Source organism: Lithobates pipiens, unplaced genomic scaffold, assembly GCF_037356315.1.
Source record: "Lithobates pipiens isolate NorthernLeopardFrog02 unplaced genomic scaffold, aLitPip1_a1.2 Scaffold_28, whole genome shotgun sequence".
NCBI lineage: Eukaryota > Metazoa > Chordata > Amphibia > Anura > Ranidae > Lithobates > Lithobates pipiens.
The window spans coordinates 92,481,169-92,505,084 of record NW_027507789.1 but is presented as its reverse complement, the minus strand read 5'-3'; the positions used below and the strand labels follow the sequence as shown (position 1 = coordinate 92,505,084).

The window sequence follows — 23,916 nt, the reverse complement described above, 5'->3', positions numbered from 1 at the left end:
CTTCCTTTCAGCCTCATGTATCAACAGTAAAGTTTTAAGGCAATTATCCTTTCCCTCCCTCCCTATGACAAACCTCACTTGATCATTGTGTACCCACTGAGGCAGCAATGGCTTTAACCTTCCTGCTATCACTTTAGAAAAGATCTTCATGTCCGTGTTCAATAAAGAGATTGGTCTGTAGCTCTCTGGTGCTTCTTACCTAAGTTTTTCTCCTTCTGCCAAAGCGTTCATATTGTCCCATAATTTAGGTACCAATATCTTTTCGAACCTCTTATAGTTCATAATAGAGTATCCGTCCGGTCCCGGACTCTTCCCAGTTACCATCTCCCTTACTGCCCTTGAAACTTCTTCCTGCGTTATTGGGGCCTCCAGTAGCTCAAATTCTTCCTCTGGGACTCCAGGCAGATCTAGCTCCCTCAAATACTCCAAAATATCGTTCTTATTTCTTCTGTTTTCCTCCTCCTGCCCTACCCTGTACAGCTGACTATAGAAACTATGGAAAACTGCTGCTATTTTGGGGGAAGAATGCATAATTTCCCCTTTCCTGTTTCTAATTTAAGCTATAAAAGATGCGTTTCTTTTTTCCCTTACTACTCTCGCTAACCATTTCCCCGGTTTGTTCCCCTCCTGGTGTCTCTTTTTATCTACCATATGGAAAACTTGTTTCCTCTCCTGATTCAGAAGTTCTTCCAATTATTCTTTTTTGTTTTTCAAATCCACCCTCTCTGGTATCCCCCTCGGTCTCGTCTGTTGTTCTAGTTCATATATTTCCCTGCAGAGGTCCTGCACCCTCTTCCCTTTTTTCTTTTTTTTCCCCGCCCCAATACTTATTAAAATTCCTCTTATGTATACTTTATGGGCTTCCCATATAGTACCTCTAGAAACATCCGGGGTTTCATTCCTAAGGAAAAACTCCTCCAACTCCTTGGATCAAGGATTCGTTGAGTTTCCACGGTCCACTCTTAACGGGGTCTATTAATGTCTCTAGTTGTACTATTACTGGGGCATGGTCCGACAAAGAGATAGATTTTATTCCCGTATCTTTGAGTAATGGGAGCTTTTGATGTTCAATCAATACATAGTCTATTCTAGAATATGTCCCATGTGCCGTCGAGTAAAACGTGTAATCCCTACTATTCGGGTGTTTAATTCTCCAAGCATCCACCAGCTGATGTTCCAGTAATAGGTGCTTTATCCTATTTTGTCTTAATATTGGCCAACGAGGGGAGCTGGGTCAACACACATGTTTAAATCTCCCGCCACTATTAATTTGCCTTTTTTTAAATTCTGCCAACATACCCAGAACCTTCCTCAGGAACCTATCAGGATCTCTATTTGGTGAGTAAATGTTCGCTATGGTATATTCCACATCGAGTAGTCTTCCTCTTACAAACAGAAATCTCCCCTCTGGATCCGCTAATTGCTTCTCCATTTCAAACCTTATACTTCTATCAAATCCTATTGCCACCCCCCTTGCATAGCTTGATGTAGAATCCCCATAGAACCATGTGGGAAACTCCCAAGAGGATAGTCTCCCTCCGACTTCGTGTGATATATGTGTTTCCTGGAGACATATCACATTCACCCCATAATACTCTAATTCCTTATTCACCCTAAATCTTTTTTTGGGAGTGTTTATGCCCCTAACATTATATGTTATCAGTTTTCTAATCCCCCCTCCCCTTTCCCCCTCTCCTCCATGCTTCCGTAAAAATTTCTCTTACTTGGCTTAGGTTTGCTTGAGGGCTCCTCTAATCTTAGTCCATCTTCTATTTCGGGGGGGTATCCCTCCTTTCTTTTTTTGTTCTTCATTTTTTTTAACCTCATCTTCCTGGGAGCTCTCCCCCCCCCAATTCTGGCGCGTGTAACACACATATCCTTCGTTTTTTCCGCTACGAGCCCCTCCCCCATCCCTCTAGGCTTACTAATTCCAGTCTCCCTGAGGTTGCCTGTCTGGGTGTTTCCTGGCTATTCTCCACCAGACTTGTCTCCCCCATCATATACCGCTGGATCTCCCCCGGGCTGATGGGCCCCCCATCTTTTTATTTGCCTTACCCCGCATTCTTCCCTACCCCATGACGTCACTGCATACCGCGCTGGTCCCGGAAGACACGGGTAGCGTCCAAGAGCCTGCTGGCTTGATGTTTTTAAAGAGCGCTTTAATGAATGAACTTTTGTAAGTGCGATATTTTTTTACTTAATAAATAATCTTTGTGAGAGTTACACTATGGAGGCTCTTCTGTCTTTTACATGGGGGAGGAGTGCTGCCTAGAATATCTTGTTACCACCTGGGATGCTGTAGGGGGGACCACTCTCCTAATTCTTACAGTGAACCCCTGTCTGGGAAAGGAATCACAAGCTTTTGCAGATCTCCCTAAAAAGAGATCTCAGAATCTGGTAAGCGGCAGTGTGAATAGTGGTGGAGGACTTTTTCTTTTGGAACTCCTCACTGCTTCTTGGGTGTTTTTGTGCGATGTTACCATTAACAGACCATTAAGGATTACATTTTATTTGGTGGATCTTCACTTTTGGACTGTTTTTTCCAGGGACTGTATTATTTATCTATTGTTTTATTCAATAATCTGTTTTGCTTTCGGATTATGTTATTTCACTGATTGTTTTGGATGTTTATATTTGTATTCAACACTTTAATGTTTCACTAGTCTCATTGGTATTTTGAAGCAATTCATGCATGGTATTGTTATTTTGGTGTGGGTATCTCACATAATTTAGTTGCAGCAGTTAGTATTATCTGTTCACTTTTATCAGGTAAGTGCAGTATTATACTATTTGACAATTCTTTTATAACTGATGTACCTGGGTGACACCGCCCCCATGTGATGCACAGGGACTTCCCAATAGCTTCCCCATGGCATCAGAGGGGACCTGCATGCCATTTTTTACATTTTGGCATGGGGTTCCCCTTAATATCCATACCAGACCTGAAGGGCCTGGTATGGAATTTGTGGGGACCCGCACACAATTTTTTTTTTTTTTTTTAATTTTGGTTCGGGGTTCCCCTTAATATTCATTCCAGGCGCAAAGGGCCTGGTAATGGACTGTGGGGGATCCCATGCCATTTTTTTCAATGACTTTTATCTGTATTGCCGGAATCAACAATTCATTATAGCCAGTAGTACTTTTAAATGACTTTTTTTTATTTAGAAATGTCATTTTGTGCAGGGACTGTTCTAAACACGGGAAAAATGCACCACTTTACAAGCAGGACCCTGGTCCCCAATCCCTTTTTTTTGACAATACCATGCATATAAGCCTTTAAAATTAGCACTTTTGATTTCTCCCATAGACAATTCATTATAGCCGCGAGTAGTTTAAAATTACTTTTTTTTCCTTTTTAGAAATGTAATTTTGTGCAGGGACTGTTCTAAACACTGGAAAAATGTGCCACTTTACTGGCATACTATAGTCACGCCCCCCCCCCCGGTACGAAGTTTAAAATTTCACTTTTATTGTTTCACTTTTAACATCACTGCTCCCGAAAAAAATGATGTTTTTAAAACTTTTTTTTGCATTGATACATGTCTCCTGTGGCAGGACCGGGGTCCTCAAACACTTTGTATGACAATAACTTGCATATAAGCCTTTAAAATTATCACTTTTGATTATTCATGTTCGTGTGCCATAGACTTTAACAATGTTCGTGTCTTCTGCCAAATTTTTTGCCTGTTCGATGTGTTCTGGTGCGAACCAAACCGAGGGATGTTTGGCCCATCCCTACTTATCAATAATGTTCATATAAGGAAACATCTGGGTAGTAGTGACCATAACATGATTAACGGAAGCTCTAAAACAACAAGCACATTCATGAAGGATGAAAACCCTACATTTTAAGAGAACAAATTTTCCAAGGCTGAGGGCTGCTCTCCAAGATTTAGCCTGGGAGAGAATACTATCAATAAAAAAACAACAGAAATAGGAATGCTTCAAATTGACTGTATGTAAAAACACACACACACTACAGTATATTCCCATAGGCAATAAGATTAAAGTGGTTGTAAACTCTCTCCCACAACTTTGTCCCATGTGAATCAGCATAAAAAAACTCTAATGAACACTGCTTGTAGATATCTTCTTACTTGCATAATATTGTTGTAATCCTTTTTGTTCTTTAGTATGATGTCACTGAGCATGCCCATATCTCCCATGATATACGGCACACTCTGTGTTCTTGTCTAGCTATTATCAGGACTTCCTACAGCACAACACTGTCCCAGGAGACTGCATAATCACTCAGAGCTTCCTACTACTCCCCATGTGACCATGTGACATCACATGGAGTGGAAAAAAGGCATCGGACAGCATTACTGCAGCCTTATCAGTTTCATCTGATAAGACTGACATAGGCAAACAATCATCGGCAATAATGGGCAAACAATAATCGGCACAAGTAAATACTATAAAATAAAACAAGTCAGCTATGAGCAGGGAAGCAGGGTTGCCATAGAAACGTTGGATTGAGAAGGAGGCTTGGTTAACAGTACAGGAAGTGTTCAATGTAAGCGCAGAAATGCACTCTACTGTGGACTCAGAAAACAATAATTAAGATGGCGCTGCCTTACCCCTGGAAACAAGCTTTTTAAAGTTTCTTTAAACAGTAAATAATTTGTGATTTGGGCTGGATTGCAGTGGCTATATTTTGATAATTACTTATTAGAATGGACTAAATGAAAAGAAGCATCAGAGTGGGAGAGTGTACTTCCTCTTTAAAAGGCTAAAAATAAAATCTGTGTGGCCCATGGCCAAAGTTAAAAACTATTGGTAATAAATAAAGCACATTTAAAAATATAAAATTAAGGAATACTATCATTGTTTAAAAGTTAAAAAGAATATAACAAACATTCTAAGTGAACAATAGATTGCAAAAGAGAGTAGAACAACGCCCCCCCCCCCCCCAAATTTTCAAATATATATATATATATATATATATATATATATATATATATATATATTAATAGTAAAAAGGTCAGCTATAGGCATGTAGGCCCTTTACAAGAAAATTATGAGTTAGTGACTGGGGACAAATGGAAAGCAAATTGGTATTCAATACCATCTTCTGCTCTGTGTATACAAGGGAAAATGAGGGAGCTTATGTCCGTTATGATGATAGTATTGACATAGCCCTAAAACGAACCAACCATGATCAAAACTGATATGGTATAGAAACATGTAGACAAAATAAAGCTAAATAAGGCCCTGGGCCAGATGGCGTATACCCCTGTGCCCAGAGTTGAGCTCTGTTATTTTAAAGGCATTGTTTCTAATTTTTAGAGACTTTTTAAAAACTTGTGTGGTTCCACTGGAATGGTGCAAGGCCAATGTGGTGCCCATATTAAAAAGGGGATCAAAAGTCTTTAACAACTAACTACAGGTCAGTTAGTTTAACTTTTATAGTTGGGAAGATACTGGAGAGTTTAATAAAATACCACATAAAAGTTTTGTAGAAAACAACAATATTTTAAGCAATAGAAGCATGGATTCTCGAAAGACCAGTTTCCAAAGAAGTCTGAGTTTTATGAGAAAATAAGTAAAAACTTAGACAAAGGAATGGCTATAGATATAGTATAAATGGAATTTGCAAAAGCATTTGACACAGTTCCCCACACATGGCTAATGTGTAAATAAAGCTGGCCCAAAGATGGATCAAAATTTATCCTCGTTCAACAGAATTTCAATCCATGTGTGGCCTTGCCTGTTCAACAGAAATCAATTATTAGGTTGACTTATGTCGAACAAGCTTGTTAGCAAATTTTTCTCGATCAGCCAGCGGCACCCAATTGGCTGCTGTCACTAATCAGTGTATTCTGACAGCGGAGGCAACTCCATGTTAGAATACAATGTCCCAACAGGGAGAATTCCTCTGTCTACTTTGATTGTGTAGATGGAGGACCAAAACTACCATTTCAGCGTTTGCAGATGACACTACAAGTTATTTAGTGGAATAATGTCCTTACAGGATATCTCCCATTTTGCAATCCAACCTCAATGCACTATTTAATTGGGCAACTATCATTAATAAAACCTCATCTGGAATATGCATTTAGTTATAGGCACCTGATCACAAAAAGAATATCGAAGAACTGGAGAAAGTGCAGCAAAGGGCATCCAAACTGATTGTTTTAAAAAAGAAAACTGGATGCATTCCTAAATGCAAAAATATAACTGGATAATAACATTTTAAAGGTAATAACACCAGGAACAGTTAATCTAATTTCTTCTCGGGGAATCAGGAAGAAGTTTGTTTTCCCCTGCTAGAGCAAATTGCATTATGCTTTATTGGGGTTTTTGGCCTTCCTTTGGATTATCTGTGAGTATAAGATTGTGTATATGGAGGTTTTCTATTTGTTTGTTTTTTCTTTTTTTCTTATTGGTTGAACTGGTGGACTTGTGTTTTTGAATAATTTTACAACCTAACTAACTAGGTATTGTATTATCAGTTGCACTCGTTCTTATACTGTATACTGACTGATACGGCACCTTCATCACGGTAACCAACTCTCTTTATTATTTTCTTCTACTTCTCTCTTTTTAGTCCACATCTTTTCGGCGTAATTTCAGCTCTCCTATCCTTATCCATGAGCCTCTTTCCAGCCCCAAGGAGTCTCCTGCAATTGGTAAATGATAAAAGATTATATTTAATAATGTGCTGCTTTTGCATCAGCTGCCTGTCTTGGGACCTAAAGATGAACCTTGATATGCTTATATTTTGCTTTTTATGAGTCTTTATTTCCCTCTGCATCAATATGCTAACACAATGCTTAAATAAAACCTTTCAATTTTCATTACATACCTTATTTTAGACCCAGTGATATCATCACTAAAACTCTTTGCTTTTTTTGCAATGCAGACAGATTATGGCTAGTGGGGGGAGGGGGGCATCAAGTAGCTAAACATAGATATCACATATATCAATGTGCCTTGATGGGAGGATGTCAGTCTGGAGGGTGGACCAAGGACAGTAAAGCTGGGAAGTAAATGTTAGATGATGCTGGACATTCTTCAGCCAGGAATTGGGACGGTCTATCTTGCTCTAAGAAGCTCACAGTGTGCAGTGAAATCAGAGTAAGCAATTTCAGTACAGAAGAGGAGCCTGTACAATTGTACAAGACTGAAGGTAAGACTGGATTCAGCTTTCACTGAGGGAAGCTTCCCTGACAAGCTTACATGATACTTATAAAGACCACCATAATCTCCTCATACATTTCTGTATATTGATACTTGATGTTTATATTGAACAAGTCTAGTGAATTTAATTTGGTTCATGCAAAAGGTTGTGACTACAATGTAAATACCAGAAAGCGCTGAAAGATTTTTCTCAAAGTGTGATGAAGTGCACATGCATTATAAAGGCCACAGAACATTTATTTTCTGCTCTTTTGCATTTACCACATATTTCCCACTCCCAGAAGCAAAGTTTTTAGTTTTCTTTTTTCAGGCTAAGAACATTTTCAGCAAGTACAGAAAATACTCGTTGATCCTACCGGAAATGCAATGTCTTGGTCATATCCTGTAAATGGAAAATACAGCATAAACAATATTATCTTTCTTTTGTAAATTTCTGACTTCATCAAATACCATGTATTTGAGATGAAAAAAGGTAGACATAGTTACATAGTTAGTAAGGTTGAATAAAGACATCAGTCCATCCAGTTCACATCTTTGACAATCATGGCTCTCTCAATAGATACACTGACTGGAGATATAAGAGTAACCAAGGAAGTACAGGAAGTGTGTTACTTGCAGAATCCAAAATTTAAAAAAAAGGGAAAAAGCCTATACAATTAAAATACATGCAGAAACCAGATCTAAGGACAGGTAAGCTGCAATCTAATATTTTTGTTTTAATGTTTTTGGTTTAGATACATTTTAAGATTACAAAATAATCTAGAGTGGGTGACTGGGGACAAAGAGAAGGCTAATTTAATAAATACTTTCTTCAGCTCTGTGTATACGAAAGAGCATGATGGAGCGCATGTCCATAATGGGGGTGATAGTGACACAGCCCCAAATAATCCACAATGGCTCAAAAGTGATATGGTCCAGAAATATTTATACAGAATAAAGGTGAATAAAGTACCTGGCCCTGATGGAATCCACCCACGGATCCTAAAAAGAATTGAGCTCTAATTTCAGAGCCATTGTATCTAATTTTTAGGGACTCATTAATGACGGGAATAGTCCCAGTGGTTTGGCGCAGGGAGAATGTGACAAGTTCTTGCTGAAAAAAAAAACACTTTAAGCAACAGACAGCATGGATTCATGAAAGACAGAAGTTGTCAGACAAATGTGATTTCTTTTTATGAAGAGGTACAGTTCCCCACACACAGCTCATGTGTAAGGTAAAGTCTATAGGTTTGGAAATATCAGTTTGTAGATGGATAGAAAATTGGCTAAAAGACAGAATTCAGAGAGTAGTGATTAATGATTCTTACTCTGAATGGTCTAAGGTTATCAGTGGTGTACCCCAAGGTTCAGTGCTGGGACCCTTACTTTGTAACATGTTTATAAATGACATTGGGTCTGGAATCAAAAGTAACATTTCTGTCTTTGCAGATGACAGCAAGATATGCAGTGGAATAACGTCCTTACAGGATGTCTCCAATTTACAAGCCAACCTCAATACACTGTCTAATTGGGCGACTATGTGGCAGATGAGGTTTAATGTTGATAAAGTTATGCACTTGGGGGCTAAAAAATATGCATGCATCATACATGCTAGGGGGAGTACAACTGGGGCAATCCATAGTGGAGAAGAATCTGGAGAATTTGGTAGATCATAAGCTCAATAACAACATGCAATGCCAAGCTGCTGTTTCCAAAGCGAGCAAAGTCCTTTCTTGTATTAAGAGAGGTATGGACTCCATAGAGAGAGGTATAATTTTGCCCCTGTTCAAATCATTAGTAAGACCTCACCTGGAATATGCAGTTCAGTTTTGGGCACCAGTTCTCAAAAAGGATATCGGGGAACTGGAGAAAGTGCAAAGAAGAGCAACCAAACTGATAAGAGGCATGGAGGAGCTCAGCTATGAGGAAAGTAAACTAAATGTATTCACTAAGGGGGATATGATCAACATGTTCAAATATATAAGGGGTCCATATAGTGAACTTGGTGTTGAGTTATTCTCTGTACGGTCAACCCAGAGGACATAGGGCACGGAGGCACTCTTTACGTCTAGAGGAAAAGAGATTTCATCTTCAAATACGGAAAGGTTTCTTCACAGTAAGAGCTGTGAAAATGTGGAATAGACTCCCGCCAAAGGTGGTTCTGGCCAGCTCCGTAGATTGCTTTAGGAATACTGGATACTTTCCTGAATGTACATAATATAACTGGGTACTAACATTTATAGGTAAAGTTGATCCAGGGAAAATCCAATTGCTTCTTGGGGGATCAGAAAGTTTTTTTTTTTTCCCCTGCTGAAGCAAATTAGAGCATGCTCTGCTGGGGTTTTTTTTTGGCCTTCCTCTGGATCAATTGTGGGCATAAAATTGGGTATATTGGATTGTAGGATTATTTTTTATTTTATTTATTTGTTTTAAGGTTGAACTGGATGGACTTGTGTCTTTTTTTCAACCTGACTAACTATGTAACTATGTAAGATTAGGGTGCAGAATGTCAGGTCACCTTGAGGCGAGGTGACAGATGCACACCGTAGGAATCAGGAGTGCACCGCAAGGTTGTGGACCCTACGGCTGACTGCTGCGGATGGGAGGCAGGTCCCACCGGGGTTAGAGCGTAAGATTCCCTGGGGCGCGGAGTCTAAGAGCCAGCAGGTGTTCACCAGAGCCTCGAGTGGTGAGGATGGACTTGGCTGCAACTGGCTCCAGGTCGTGACCCCCAGAGTCCCCCAGCTCACACCCACAGTAGGCAACAGGAGGATAGGGATGGTGAGGGACAAAGCCAAGGTCGGGCCACAAGCAGACTGGAATAGTCAGGGACACGCCAAAAGGTCAGGATCACAGGCAAACAGGGATAGTCAAAGACACGCCAAAGTCAGTAAGGGAACAACAGAAGAGCACACGGCAGGTAACAGGAAGCTAAACGCACAAAGGAATACACAATGGTTGATCAGTACTCTTGGCTTGCAGTGCACAGGTTAATATAAGGTTCCCTGATAGGGCCTGGGGTGGAGCCATGCTTAGAGGAGAGGTTGTAAAAACCACCAGGTGGAAGTGGCTGGCCTCTTAGTCTGAACACATGAGGGGAGGTAAGCAAACAGGAAGATCACTGAATAACACAGAATTAATTTCAGGGAATGAAAAAGCAATATGAAGAAGACAGAACTCCTAACTGATCGTACTTCCCTGAAGGACAAAGGGTAGCATTTCCTACAGACTTTGTTCTAGCTAGGCCCCTGTATTAAATTAAAATACACAGAGGTATGAATTTCATATTTGTTCTATGGCTCAAATCCTTCACACCATGACCCCTCTTTTACATTATAGTCCCCCTTACATCAGTGTCCTTAGTCCCTCTTTCACATTACACTCCTCTCCTTTACATCACAGTCTGCTTCAAATCAGAGCCTTCCCTTTTCATCACAGTTCCCCTTCACATCACAGCCTTCCTTTTACATCAGTGTTCAGTCTCCCCTTCACATTACAGCTTCCCCCTTAACATCCATGTCCTCAGTCCCCTGTTCACATGACAGCTGTCCATTACATCACAGCCCCCCTTAACAGCAGTGTCTTCAGTCCCCCCAAACATCACAGAGCCCTTTCACATCGTATTTCCTCCTCCCCTTTACAATTAATTCTCCCCTTACAGTGGTACCATCAGCCCCCTTCACATCACGGTTCCCCCATACAACACAGTCTTCTCTTCACATCACAGTTCCCCCCCATAAAATCCCAGCCCCTCCTTACATCACAGCATCCCACTTACATCACAACCCCCCCCCCCTCAAAGCTTGAAGGGGTTTTAAACCCTCAAGGTTTTTCCCCTAATGCATTCTATGCATTAAGGTATAAAACCTCCTGTCATGCAGCAGCCCCTCCTGAGCCCCCTTTTATTTACCTAAGACCTGTAATTCCCGTGACAGGAACAAGCACACCAGCTCTGGCCAGTGTCTCGTGTCCTGATTGGATAGATTGATAGCAGCGCAGCCATTGGCGGGGTCAAGTCCTGCTGTCTGTGTCAATAGACGCAGCAGCAGCACTGGGGATCGCGCACCCACACGGGTGTCCTGAAGAAGAGCGCTTCTTTGACTGGGCACTCGAGAAGTGGAGGAGCCACTAGCGTTGCTGAGGGACCCCAGCAGAGGAGGATTGGGGCCACTCTACGCAAAACCAACTGTACAGAGGAGGTAATTATGATATGTTTGTTTAAAATAAAAGGGTTTACTAACCCTTTAACCCCAGGCTTTAAACTTGGAACAAGCTAGTCCAAACAAACTCTTTCTTTCAGTAAGACATACAGTGGCTAGGACAGTGATGGAGCTGTTTTGAAACCATATTTCCCAAGATGCTCAATTATACTGCAGGGTGCATGAGCAGCATGGGAATGCAGTTTCAAAACAACTCGGGTGCCAAGGTTGGCCATCTAGAAGAAGGATTTGAAGTGACTTTGTCTTGGGGCAAGAATAAAGCCTGTCATTGTTAGTCTCCTAAAAATGCTGGTTTTAAATTACAGGCCAAAAACAAGCTTTAAATGAGCGTCAGAAAAGTGTCATACCTACTTATTTCTTTACTAATTGCAGGTTAGCAACTCAGACAGCTTTGAAGCCAAACATCAGTATGACGGCCAGGGAACTGGCATTCCAAAAGGAGAGTTTTGCAATGATCCTCCCATGACAGTGTTCCTTTAAGATGCTCATCATATTAGAGCCAACTGCTGAGGATCAGATTGAAAGAGAGGATCCCGGGAGGTATTGCAGAGGGAGGCAAATATCTAGTTTTAACACAGACTAACATATAATTGGCAAGCAATGTAGTTTCTGTGAGATGGGACTTATTAAAGTGGATGTAAACCCACTCTCATCAATTCTTAACTACTGCCATAGTGGTGATCTATAAGGATATACATGCCTCCTGCATGTATCATTACCTGTCCAATGGCCCCCTTTAGCTGTTTGAAACCCCAAAAAAGTCCAGATTCAGTGAGTGGAATGTTGTTCGGCGCTTGGTGGGTGGAGTCATGATGTCAGCAGACTCCCCACCCACCTCTACACTCCCCTTGGCCAGAGCGTGCAGGAGAGACAGATCGCGTTCTGGGTAAAAGCAGAGTGCGCTCACGGCCCCCTGTCACTTCAGAAAACACACATGACAGTGGGGGATGATCGGCGATGGGACAGCTGTCAGCACCGACCCCCCCTTTTCATCATCTGCTTCTCCTCCCTCTCATGGCTTTCACCTGAAAAGCCATGCGGGGGGAATCGATGCTCCCATCTGTCCCTGTCACACCGATAATCCCCCTGCCTCCGTGTCTTCCTGCTCCTCCTTCACTCTGTTCTCCTCCTCCCCAATGTCATTCCCCCCACCGTGTATTCATCCTCTGCCCTCCCCTCGTTCCCCCGCTGTGTATTCATCCTCTGCCCCCCCCTCGTTACCCCCACCGTGTCTTCATCCTCTGCCCCCCCTCGTTACCCCCGCCGTGTCTTCATCCTCTGCCCCCCCTCATTACCCCCGCCGTGTATTCATCCTCCCCCCCCCTCCCTTCTGCAGCCGCCAGCTTTTCTCTGCTCTTCTGCGGGCTGGGGGGGGGGGACGCGGGGGATCTGTCAGGATGGAGAGCGGAGAAAAGGGCCGGTATGTCATTTGACATACCGGGCCTTTTTCTTTTCTGAATGGGACACAGAGTGTTTGTTACCGATCGCTCTGTGTCCTGTGATAACTGAGCAGAGTAACCTGTGTGTTACTCTGCTCAGTGTATGCCCTTGTACACGCGGTCGGAGATTCCATCGGAATGTGTCCGATCGGAGCGTTTTGTCGGATATTCCGACTGTGTGTGGTATGCATCGGACTGTTTCCGTCGGAATATCCGTCGGACCAAATTTTCCAACTTGCTGGAAATATTTTCCGACAATACTCCGATCATGTGTAGCCTACTCCGACGGACAAGGTGCCACGCATGCTCGCAATCAAATTCCGACACGGAATCGCTCGTTCAGGTAAAACTACTGCTCGTAATCGATATAACACATTCGTCACGCTGCAATGTTAAAAATTCTTTCATGAAGCGCATTCTCTTGTTCTTTACAATGCTGCAAAAAGGAACTTCTTTTGATGCCACACACACTTCTCCCGAACGTATTTCATGACTCTTTTTTTAACCATTTCGGCAATACAATTTTTGTTTTCGTCACATCTACACAATTTTAGATTTTGTTTATTCTTTTTTTGGATGTTTTTTTATTTTTTATTTCCTAAAAATCTCCTTTAAAGACAGTTTGCTAATTTCTCCTTTTTTTTGGGGTGTTTTTTGTGTGTAAACTTACCACAACAACATTATTGTATTTTTTTTCTTTGGTTTTTTGTTTTTAATCTACAGGAGGTTGTTTAGTGTTGGTACCCCTTGTTATTCATTTCATTATGTCATTTAATTTTGTTTTTTTGAAATGTACCTGTCTGCTCACAAATAAACTGGCCTTTTGGAAGGAAAACACATACACAAGTATTTCATCAAACCAAAAAAACCTTTATTTTGGTCGCAATAAAATAAAAAAAGGAATGCAGCGCTGGAGAAACTTGTTACTTTGGCACAGCCTTTGGCCCCCAGGGCAGACATGAACAAATTAGAATAAGAAAAATTGGTGGCATGAGGAGTAGATATCTCAGGGAGAGAAGTCTGGTCCCGAAGTCCTAGAGAACAGGAAATTCAGATGCTATTTATGTCCCCAGGATGTGGTTCTTCAAGAGGCTGCATCTTCTGGCAGACCAGACTGAACCAAGGCCATCACTCTCTCGTCTTCCTTCAGCACTTCCCACCAGGCATCCTTCGAGGCTGTGGCTGGGCTCCTGTAGTTGGGGCAGGAGGAGGAGAAGGAGGGCGTTGGTCGACCTCCTGGCTGCAACTTGCCACAGCCTCCCCCCAACTGAGGTCTTCCTGTGTATGAAAAGGGGACATAGTTTTAGTTTTTTGCTCATCAATCACACCATTTTGTGCTTCTGGCTTTTGCAAATTGAATGTTACCAAATAGAAGAGACTATCATTCTGAGCCCAGCATTTTTCTTTCCCGTCCCAATCATTTTTGGTCACTACTGTCTCTTGATATGTAAACCACTTTGTTAAATCACAACTTACTGATCAATAAGAACATCTAGTTAACATCATTAAATGTAACACAAGAAATATGTTCAACAATGCAATACCTGTCTCAAGCTGGGCCCCACCACATGTGGCTGCCTGGAAGGCCCAGGTTGAACGTTGGAAGCCTCAGTTGGGGGTGAAGGATGCCTTGAAAGAAGACTGGAGAGTGGTGGCCTGGGTACCCCCTGGTCTACCAGAAAATGCAGCCTGTCGAAGTAAACCATCCTGGGGTAATAAATGGCATCTGAATCTCCTGCTCTCAAGGACTCCAGGTGCTTCTTTCTCTCCCTGAGATATGTAATCTTCATGGCCCCAATTTTCATATTCATATAGGCCATGTCTGCCGTGGGGACCATGATCCGCACCAAAGAAAGAAGTTTCTCCAGCGCTGTGTTCCTCTTTCTTATGTCGTAATAAAACTTGTTGTGGATCTGCCACAGGCAGGGCATCTCCCTGTACATTTGTAGGAATAGCCCCATAAAATTGGGGCTTTGGAATGGATCCATCTTGTCTGCAAGACACAACACAAGACAAACCCTCAAATACTAATAATGCCATTAAAAACCCTCCTAATCTTGTCCCTACATCGGCCTAGATACAAGCAGTCAAGTCTAGTGATGCACCAAGTTCAAAATTTTACCTTCGTTTGCACGATCGTCGCGTCCGCGCCTCACTCTCTTCCCAGATCGTACGGACGATACACGCGCGCTGCGTTTTATATACAGTGCGCATGCGTGAAACTACGTCTGCCCCTAACGTTCTTTCTAGACTATTCCCCGCCCCTTCGCTTTCGGCGCAGTGGGGAGAGCACATGGCGGAGAGAACACAGGTGCGCAATCACAGTTCCACTAACGAGGAGGAGGGGGAGGAAAGCCCGGAGCCTGAAACGTCCCGATCCAGGAAGAGAAGATTTAAGGCCTCAAATATGTCTTTTGGAGAGATGTTGGAGATGGTGGACATATTGAACAGGACTGACTATGATGGGAAGTATGGACCTTACCCAAACCCAAATATCAGAAAGGCCAAAATCATGAGTAAAGTTGTGAAGAGTCTTCAGAAGAATTTTGGGGTACAACGATCCAAGGATCAACTGAGAAAACGCTGGTCAGACCTGAAACTGAGGGAGCATGAGCAGTACAGAAGGATCAAGCGTGTTCTTAAAAAAAGTAAGTAGTTGTCGTGTCTTCATATGATTATTCTTGCTTGCATACTGCTCCATGTGCTTTGATTTCATGTTGTGCATTTTAAAATGGCCACTTTTAAGTTCATGGTTTCATTCGTTCATAAGAAACATTGTTCTGCAGGTAAGTATTCCAGCTTAACAAAGTGTCCACAATAATGTTCTCACCTTGGAACTCGGCCAAAAAACACAATTGTACAACACTTCCAAGCAATGTTTCATATTCCTATTTCTGCCCTCTGTGTGCTATTTTTTTTATTTTTACATTCTTATAGGGGGAGAGAAGACTCGGCAAGTATGAGGAGACCAGGGACCACACCCCTCCCAAAGAAGGGCAACTTCGAAAAATAGAAACAGAGGAGCAGGAGGAGGAGGAAGGAGAGATCGTTGAGGTTGGGCAAATTGTCACCACAACAGGTGAGTGTCGGAGAACACAGCTTGCGGTAAGCTCATCAATGTATTTCACCATATTTTTATTACATGGTGTGTTTTTTTGCTTTGTTTTGTAGGTGATGTGGAAGAAGATTCCCGTTTTACCAGTGAAAGTGCCCAGATCCTGATTGGGGAGATAATGGGGTGCAATCGGGATTTGGAAAATATACAGCAAAACATCAATAATGTTAAAAATAAAATGAAGAACATCATTGGTGTTTTGGGGAGAGTGTGAAATGGAAAAAATTAGATAGGGTTTTAGTTTGCTATTTTAAAACACAACTTTTGTATTTATCGAAATTACAAATTTGGAAGATGCACAGAGTGTGTAAACATGTACTATCTCCCCTCATGGGGGATCAATGTACGTGTTTTGTGTAAAGTGGCTGAGATGAAGGGGTTGCAGCCCCAAAGCATGTACATTGATCCCCCCATGATGGGAGATAGCACATGTTGACACACTGTGTGCATCTTCCAAATTTGGATTTTCCAGGGGTCACACCCCATGTGATGAAGGGAATATCAGCCCAGTTTGTACATACTCAGGTCTGATATTGTCTTCACTTTTCAAAGTTGAACTTTGTAAGTTCCTGTGTTCTGTATTTTACGGTTTGATACATGCCTGTTTACACAAAAACACCAAGTAAACAAAAATTAGCTGAAAGTCTGTTTTTGATACACACAATTTCTTGTTTTGTTGTAAAAAAACATTTCTAAACGCACATGTGAATGTGCTTGGATTAAAAAGTTAAATTATCAACAATGTGTGGCTTCCTTTTTCATTGCGCCAAACAAGTATTTGGAGTAAAATTTTAGTTTGCGGTGAGAATGGGTGTTATTTGCTAAAGGCAAATCCACTTTGCACTCCAAGTGCAGATTCAGGTGTACTTTTGCAGTGCACTTGTAGTGCATAGTGGATGTGCCTTTAGTAAAAAACACCCACAGTGATGTGTAAATTTGCACAATCATGCCATTTTCCTGCCATGGTGCTGAAAATGAGCATGATTGTGGTCAGTAATGCACTACATACATTAGTTACCAAAAACAAGGTGTGTGTGTAGCAGACCCACAACATAATAAGCTTATCTGAAGAAGAGACTGTCCACTCATCTCGCTCAGAACTTGGGTTTGCACTGCTGTTGAAAAAGGCACAACTTGAAAAAACATAAATATACCTAGGAGACACCTAAAACCAAGCCAAGCAGTAAATGAAGGAGTTTCAAAGAAAAATTTATTTTGAAAATGCCTCTCAGACATTGTCTGGCATATTAATTGCCCCCCTACCCACAAAGTAGTCCATGTATTGGGTTCTAACCTCACGGGCGCTTTGGGGGGGCAAGCTAGGATGAGCAGGTTCAAGGCCCATGAGGTTATCTTCATTTTCCACCAAGTCTGCTTCTTGGCCAACTGAGACCGCATAGTTCGCAGAAACTTTTTTAAGAAAATTGTGCAGAACACAGCACGCCAGCACTATGTGATTGAGTTTGTATTCCGCCATGTGAATAGGCGTAAGAAAAAGGCGGAACCGGCTGGCCAGTATACCAAAAGTGTTCTCCACCACTCTTCGAGCTCTGGACAGGTGGAAATTAAAAATCCTCTGGTCTGGGGTGAGGGTCCTCATCGGGAAAGGCCACCTCAGATGGTTCGCCAGGGCAAACGCCTCATCCGCGACGAAGACGAACGGGAGTCCTTCCTGATTCTCCTCTTGGGGTGGCAAGCCCAGACTGCCACTCTGGAGACGCCAGTAGAACTCCGTCCGTGCGAAGACCCCACCATCCGACATCCGTCCATTTTGCCCCACGTCCACATACAAAAACTCATATGTCGCAGACACCACTGCCAACATCACGATACTATTAAACCCCTTGTAGTTCAAATAGTACGACCCCGAGTTGGGTGGTGGGACGATGCAGACGTGCTTCCCATCTATTGCTCCTCCACAATTGGGAAAGTCCCAACGACTGGCAAAGTGGGAGGCCACAGTCTGCCATTCCTGTGGCGTTGAAGGACACTGTGGAGTGAAACAAGAACCAAAATTAGTAATTTGACAAATCAACATTGCAAGCAGATTAGACACCAACATTTGTGGCCAAGATTAGTATAACATTTTGGGAACTGAGTATTTAAAGCCTAAAGTATAAGGTCCCCTTATGAGAGTCATCACCCCCCATCCCTTCCCCCCATCTGATGGGCCCTTGCTAAAAAATGAGGGGGGATGTTTTGGACAGGTAACCCTCTCCACTTGATTGAGAGCTGAATGCCTAAATAATGTGTGATACTTTGAGAAGCCCCTCCTTAGTTACACTATTGGCAGCCCACCGGACAGGTAAGAAGTGTCATAATACCAAAAAAAAACAAAAATGGAAGCACATTTTGACATTCTGCTATTACATATCAAGATAATTAATAGGTGAAAAAACTAAATAAAAATAGCATTTGAAAGTATTGAGGCAGGCCCTTGCACTACATGCTTAGGTGAATTCATCCATAAATGTGATCATCAAAAAGGTAGGTATAGTGTGTATTGGGTTTGGTAAAGTCATCAGATAGAGGATTGCTATCAGCTGAGCTAGCAGTTGGGGGGAGGGGGGTTCCTAATGAGTTTGGCACAACCCCAAAAATTTAAAAAAGTGACTCTGCATGAATTGAAGCACACACAACACATTTGTAGACATTTTAGGGGGTGTTTAGGGGAAAGCAATACTATGGAGCTGACAAAAGACATTGGTAAGTGACTAGACTATAGTTTTATGGGCCAAGAAGAGCATGGTGGGGAAGTTAGTGAGGCAAATATGCCTGAGGACAAAGGGGCAGAGCATATGAATTGGAGCATATTGCAATGATGGTAATTGGGGAATGAGGAAAGAAATGCAAGACATTAGCAATCATGAAATACATAGAATGTGATGTTAAAGCATAAAAAACTTACCTTCATATAGTCTTTCTGCAGGACCTGAATGATGGCAGAACAGGTCTCTGGAATAATGATCCCCAGAGCCTGGGGGGAGATGCCTGTAGAGAACTTGAGGTCCTGAAGACTTCTCCCTGTTGCCAAGTAGCGCAACGTGGCGATGAGCCTCTGCTCCGGAGTGATGGCTTGCCGCATGTAGGTATCCTACCTGGTGATATAAGGGGTCAGCAAAGCCAGCAGACGGTGAAAAATGGGGTCCGTCATCCAGATATAATTCCTGAAATCATCAGGATTATTCTCACGGAGCAAAGGCATGTGTGAGAACTAGTCACGCTGGCGCAACCAATTCTTGGTCCACAAACGCCTCCCCTCCCTGTTCATGGACCGGGCTTGTGTCAAAGTAAGAACCCCAACACGAAGCCCCTGCACAGCACAAACTCGACGACGAGTACGTAGATGAAACATGGTTTCAAAACGGACAACAGAAAGCACTGATAAACAGCAAGGCCTGAAAGAACGACCTGAATAGCAGAAGCAAGCAGACAATAAGAAATGCAAATCAAAGCGTACTATACCAAGATATAGTCCACAATGAGAAACAAATACTTACTGACTGCACGCACTGATTATCAGATACGCACACACAAGCACAAACGGAAGAGCAGTAGCGATCTGAATCACTAATCTGAAAAGCGTGAATCGTCTCTCACCAAACTTCTACTAACACGAGATCAGCAGAAGGAGCCCAAAGGGTGCCGGACGTGGTGCTGAACTTCCCTTTTGTAGGCCCGCCGTACATGGCTTACGTCACCGCGTTCTTGGCAACCGCAAATTCAGACAACTTGGTCCGACCGTGTGTATGCAACATCACTTCCGGACTGGGTCTGGAATAAATCTGTCGGAATAACTCCGACGGATTTGGTCGTTGGAATCTCCGATCGTGTGTACAAGGGCTATGAATGGGGAGGAGCTGCATTCACCATTCACGTGCAGAGAAAGGACTGGGGAATCTGTATCCTCTGTCTCAAATGGGAGATGTCAGGGGTCTCTGTTTGGACCCCTGACATGTCACCAAAGCCCCCAACTGGGCTGATAAAAAAAAAAAAAAAATATATATATATATATATTCCAAAATAAAATTGTAAAAAAAAAAAAAAGAGAGAAAAAAATTGAAATTGAAAAATAAAAAACAACTGACACCACAACTGCCCACCCCAAACTCACCAGAGCCCCAGGACCACTGACACTGACCACTGCTCTGACACCAACCACTGCCCCACTGACACCAACCACTGCCCCACTGACACCTACCACTGCCCCACTGACACCATCCACTGCCCCACTGACACCAACCACTGACCCACTGACACCGACCACTGACCCACTGACACCGACCACTACCCCACCGACACCGACAACTGACACCGACCAATGACACCAACCACTACCCCACTGACACCGACCACTGACACCAACCACTACCCCACTGACACTGACTTCGTCCACTGCCCCATTGACACCATCCACTGACACTGACACCGTCCACTGCCCCACTGACACCGGCCACTACCCCACTGACACCGACCAATGACACTGACGACAACCCAACTGACACTGACATGACCACTGCCCCACTGACACCGTCCACTGCCCCACTGACACGACCACTGACCCACTGACACTGACCACCCCCTTTCCCAAAAGCACTGTGAAAAAATATATTTAAAAAAAAAAAAACCACCCTCCCATCATTGTTAGAATAGTACACAAATAAATTGTAAAAAAAAAAATAATAATAATAAAAAATAATTAAATTGTAAAAATTTATAAAAATAAAAAAATCCACTGGTCCCAAAAAACCTTTTGAAAAAAAAAATGTCATTGTAAAATTTAAAAAATAATCTGTCCACTATCCTGACACCATCCTGCATGTACTACCCACCACTGTACACTGCGCATCCCTGTGATTTGCACCGTATTACTGTTCGCATCGCACACATATCGCATGTTAACTGATTTCAGCCATACAAACTGTATGGCTGAAATCACATCACATTCGGAACAAACTCGCACAGGACTGTTTTTTTGGTCCGTACCAGAATCGCATGGGTGTTCACACCTATGCGATCCGATTCATGTCCTAACTGTCAGTTCGAAGTGCGATATGCGAGCTGAAATGGGGCGTCGTTAACATTGTATGACACTCTCCAGCAGTTCGCATATGGCAGTGTGAACTGCCGTGCAAGTCGGATGCGATGTGGGAACCCGCAGTGGATTCGCAGGGTTCCCGAATCGCAGCCTTGGTGGGAGCAGTCAGGTGACATTTGTAGGCTGTATGCTTTGAGGCTCAGTTCACACTGGTGCAATGCGGGAACCCTGCAATTCCACTGCGAGTTCACACCTCGCATCTGACTCTCACAGCAGGTCACACTGCCATATGCAAACTGCTGGGGAGTGTCATACAATGTTAACAGCATCCCCATTTCAACTCGCATATCGCACTGCGAACTGACAGTTAGGACATGAATCAGATTGCATAGGTGTGAACACCTATGAGATTCTGGTGCAGACCAAAAAAAGGGTCCTGTGCGAGTTTGGTCAGAATGCGGTGCAATATCATCCATACTATCTGTATGGCTGTAATCGCATTGCGTGGACATCGCATGTGATTTGCAGTGCGGTGAGAATCACATGCGATTTCGTACAGCACACGGGTGTGAACTGGCCCTAAGCTCATTCAGCCTTACTGGGTGTAATTATAAAAAGTGAGAAATCCACCTCTCCCCCACATAACAAATCCTGGTGATGGAAAGGAATGTTGCAACTGTGATCAGGGGACCTCAGACACACACACTGCACTATAACAATCATCAGAGCACTGGATGTTCTACTCTGCCCAGCTCGGACTACATACATGTGTCCTAAATCACTTGTCTGTATATATTCTTCTCTGTTCACTGCATCCCATGATGAGAAACATCCCTTCAAAACACAGTAATGGCAGCCAATCCTGGGAGAGCTGGAGGGGAGGGGGATGTGAATTGTGAACTTTTTACACAGGATGAGCCTGTCTCAGGCTAGTGCATGAGATATGTAAATAACCTGTCACTCACAGTAAGGGGGGTTTTGACAAAGTTTTAGAGACTTTGTCAAGATTTCTCTAACTGAACAATAAAAGACGATTGCTCAGGGTTCGAGTAACTGTGTGGCAAGACTGGGCTCAAATGATAGGAAATCTTATGCTCTAAAAACAAAAAACAAAACAAAGAAAAGGCACCTCTAAGTGTAGAATTAAAAGCTGTTTAATTTCCCCAAAAAGAGTTAAAAACACTTACAAGATATGTAGACTGGCAGAACATATCATTAATATCCATGTAGGTGGTCCGGCATGAATGCAGTGGTCACTGGCATATACAAGTTCTTTAGGCTGTGTGTATCCAGTAGCAGGGGGGTCCAGGGGATGCCAATGGGAAAACCAGCAGGGAGCTCCAGGAGAACTGACAGGTCAGCCCGCAATCTCAGTCTCAAAACACGAGGATACCGGAAGTGACGTCAGCGGCAGGAGACAATAACCAGCGTGGACCACAAACAGGAAGCAAAACAGGAAGCAGTCATCAAAGAGGGACGTGTTTCGGAACATCTCATTGGTTTCTTTATCAACCTGATGACTGTATGTGTATAGGACTAATTTATACTTCGTGGGCGGACCTTAGGGGCAGAAATATGTAAATGGAGCGTTATCACAATATAAAGGTATAGGACAGGAGGAGAAACAGAAACAAAATCCCTATCCAAACAAAAAAATATATGATTTCATACAGAACAACAACCAATGAGCGACATTTAAAATAAAAATAAACATAAAATGAGAATCAATATTTTTGCACAATCTTCAATAATTCTTAAAGAGGAAGTAAAGGCACTTTTAAAAAAAACAAAAAACAAATGCAACCTGCAAGGCAAAGGCATAATGAGCTAGTAGGCATAGCTACTAGCTTATTATGAATAACTTACCTGAGAACGAAGCCCCCGAAGCGGTTCTCCTCCTTTATCTTCACTGCAGCCATGTATCCCGGAGTGACATCCGGGTCTCGCTGATCCGGGGCTGTGATTCGCCGGAGCCGCGATGACGTCACTCCCACGCACGTGCACAGGAGTCGACACGAGCGGCATATTGCCGTGATCTGCGGTCTGCTCAGTGCGCCTGCACGCCGCTGTCTACGGTGCATGCATCATAGACAGCAGTGCCTGTCTTTTTGTAAATATCTCCTAAAGTCTGTAGGTTTAGGAGATATTTCTCTGACCTACAGGTAAGCCTTAATCTAGGCTTACCTGTAGGTCAAAGTGGTTTGTAAGGGTTTACAACCACTTTAAAGCCTTGTACACATGGTCGGAGAATCCGTCGGAATGTGTCCTATCGGACCGTGTCGTCGGATAATCCGACTGTGTGTGGTATGCATCGGACTGATTCCGTCCGAATCTCCGTCGGACCCAATTTTCCAACATGTTGGAAATATTTCCCGACCAACTGGGCCGGTTCGGACCTAATCCGATCATGTATAGAGCATTTTGATCAGACCAAGTGCCACGCATGCTCACATTCAAATTCCGACACGGAAGTGCTCGTTCAGGTAAAACTACTGCTCGTAAGCGATATAGCACATTCGTCACGCTGCAATGTTAAAAATTCTTTCATCAAGCGCATTCTCTTGTTCTTTAACAATGCTGCAAGAACGAACTTCATTTGATGCTCATAGTCACACACACTTTTCCCGAACGGATTTCATTACTCTTTTTTTAACCATTTCAGCAATACAATTTTAGTTTTCGTCACATCTACACAATTTTAGATTTGTTTTTTTATTTTTTGGATGTTTTTGGGGGGGGGGATTCCCTAAAAATCTCCTTTAAAGACACTTTGCTAATTTCTCCTTATTTTTTATTTTTTTTGTGTGTAAACTTACAGCAACAACATTATTGTATTTTTTTATATTTTCTTTTTTAATCTACAGGAGGTTGTTTAGTGTTGTTACCCCTTGTTATTTAGTTCACTTTGTATTTTTGAAATGTACCTGCCTGCTCACAAATAAACTGTACTTTTTGAAGGAAAACACATTACACAAGTATTTC

General features: G+C 42.6%; 1 protein-coding gene across 1 annotated transcript in view; it reads left to right on the top strand.

Moving 5' to 3' along the window:
• STAC2 (SH3 and cysteine rich domain 2) overlaps positions 1-23,916 on the top strand; it is a 1,207,844-nt gene that overhangs the window by 561,092 nt on the left and 622,836 nt on the right. Inside the window, exon 4 of the mRNA XM_077459468.1 lies at positions 6,551-6,632. Within this exon, the coding sequence (XP_077315594.1) occupies positions 6,551-6,632 (82 nt within the window). The remainder of the gene's footprint in view (positions 1-6,550; positions 6,633-23,916) is intronic.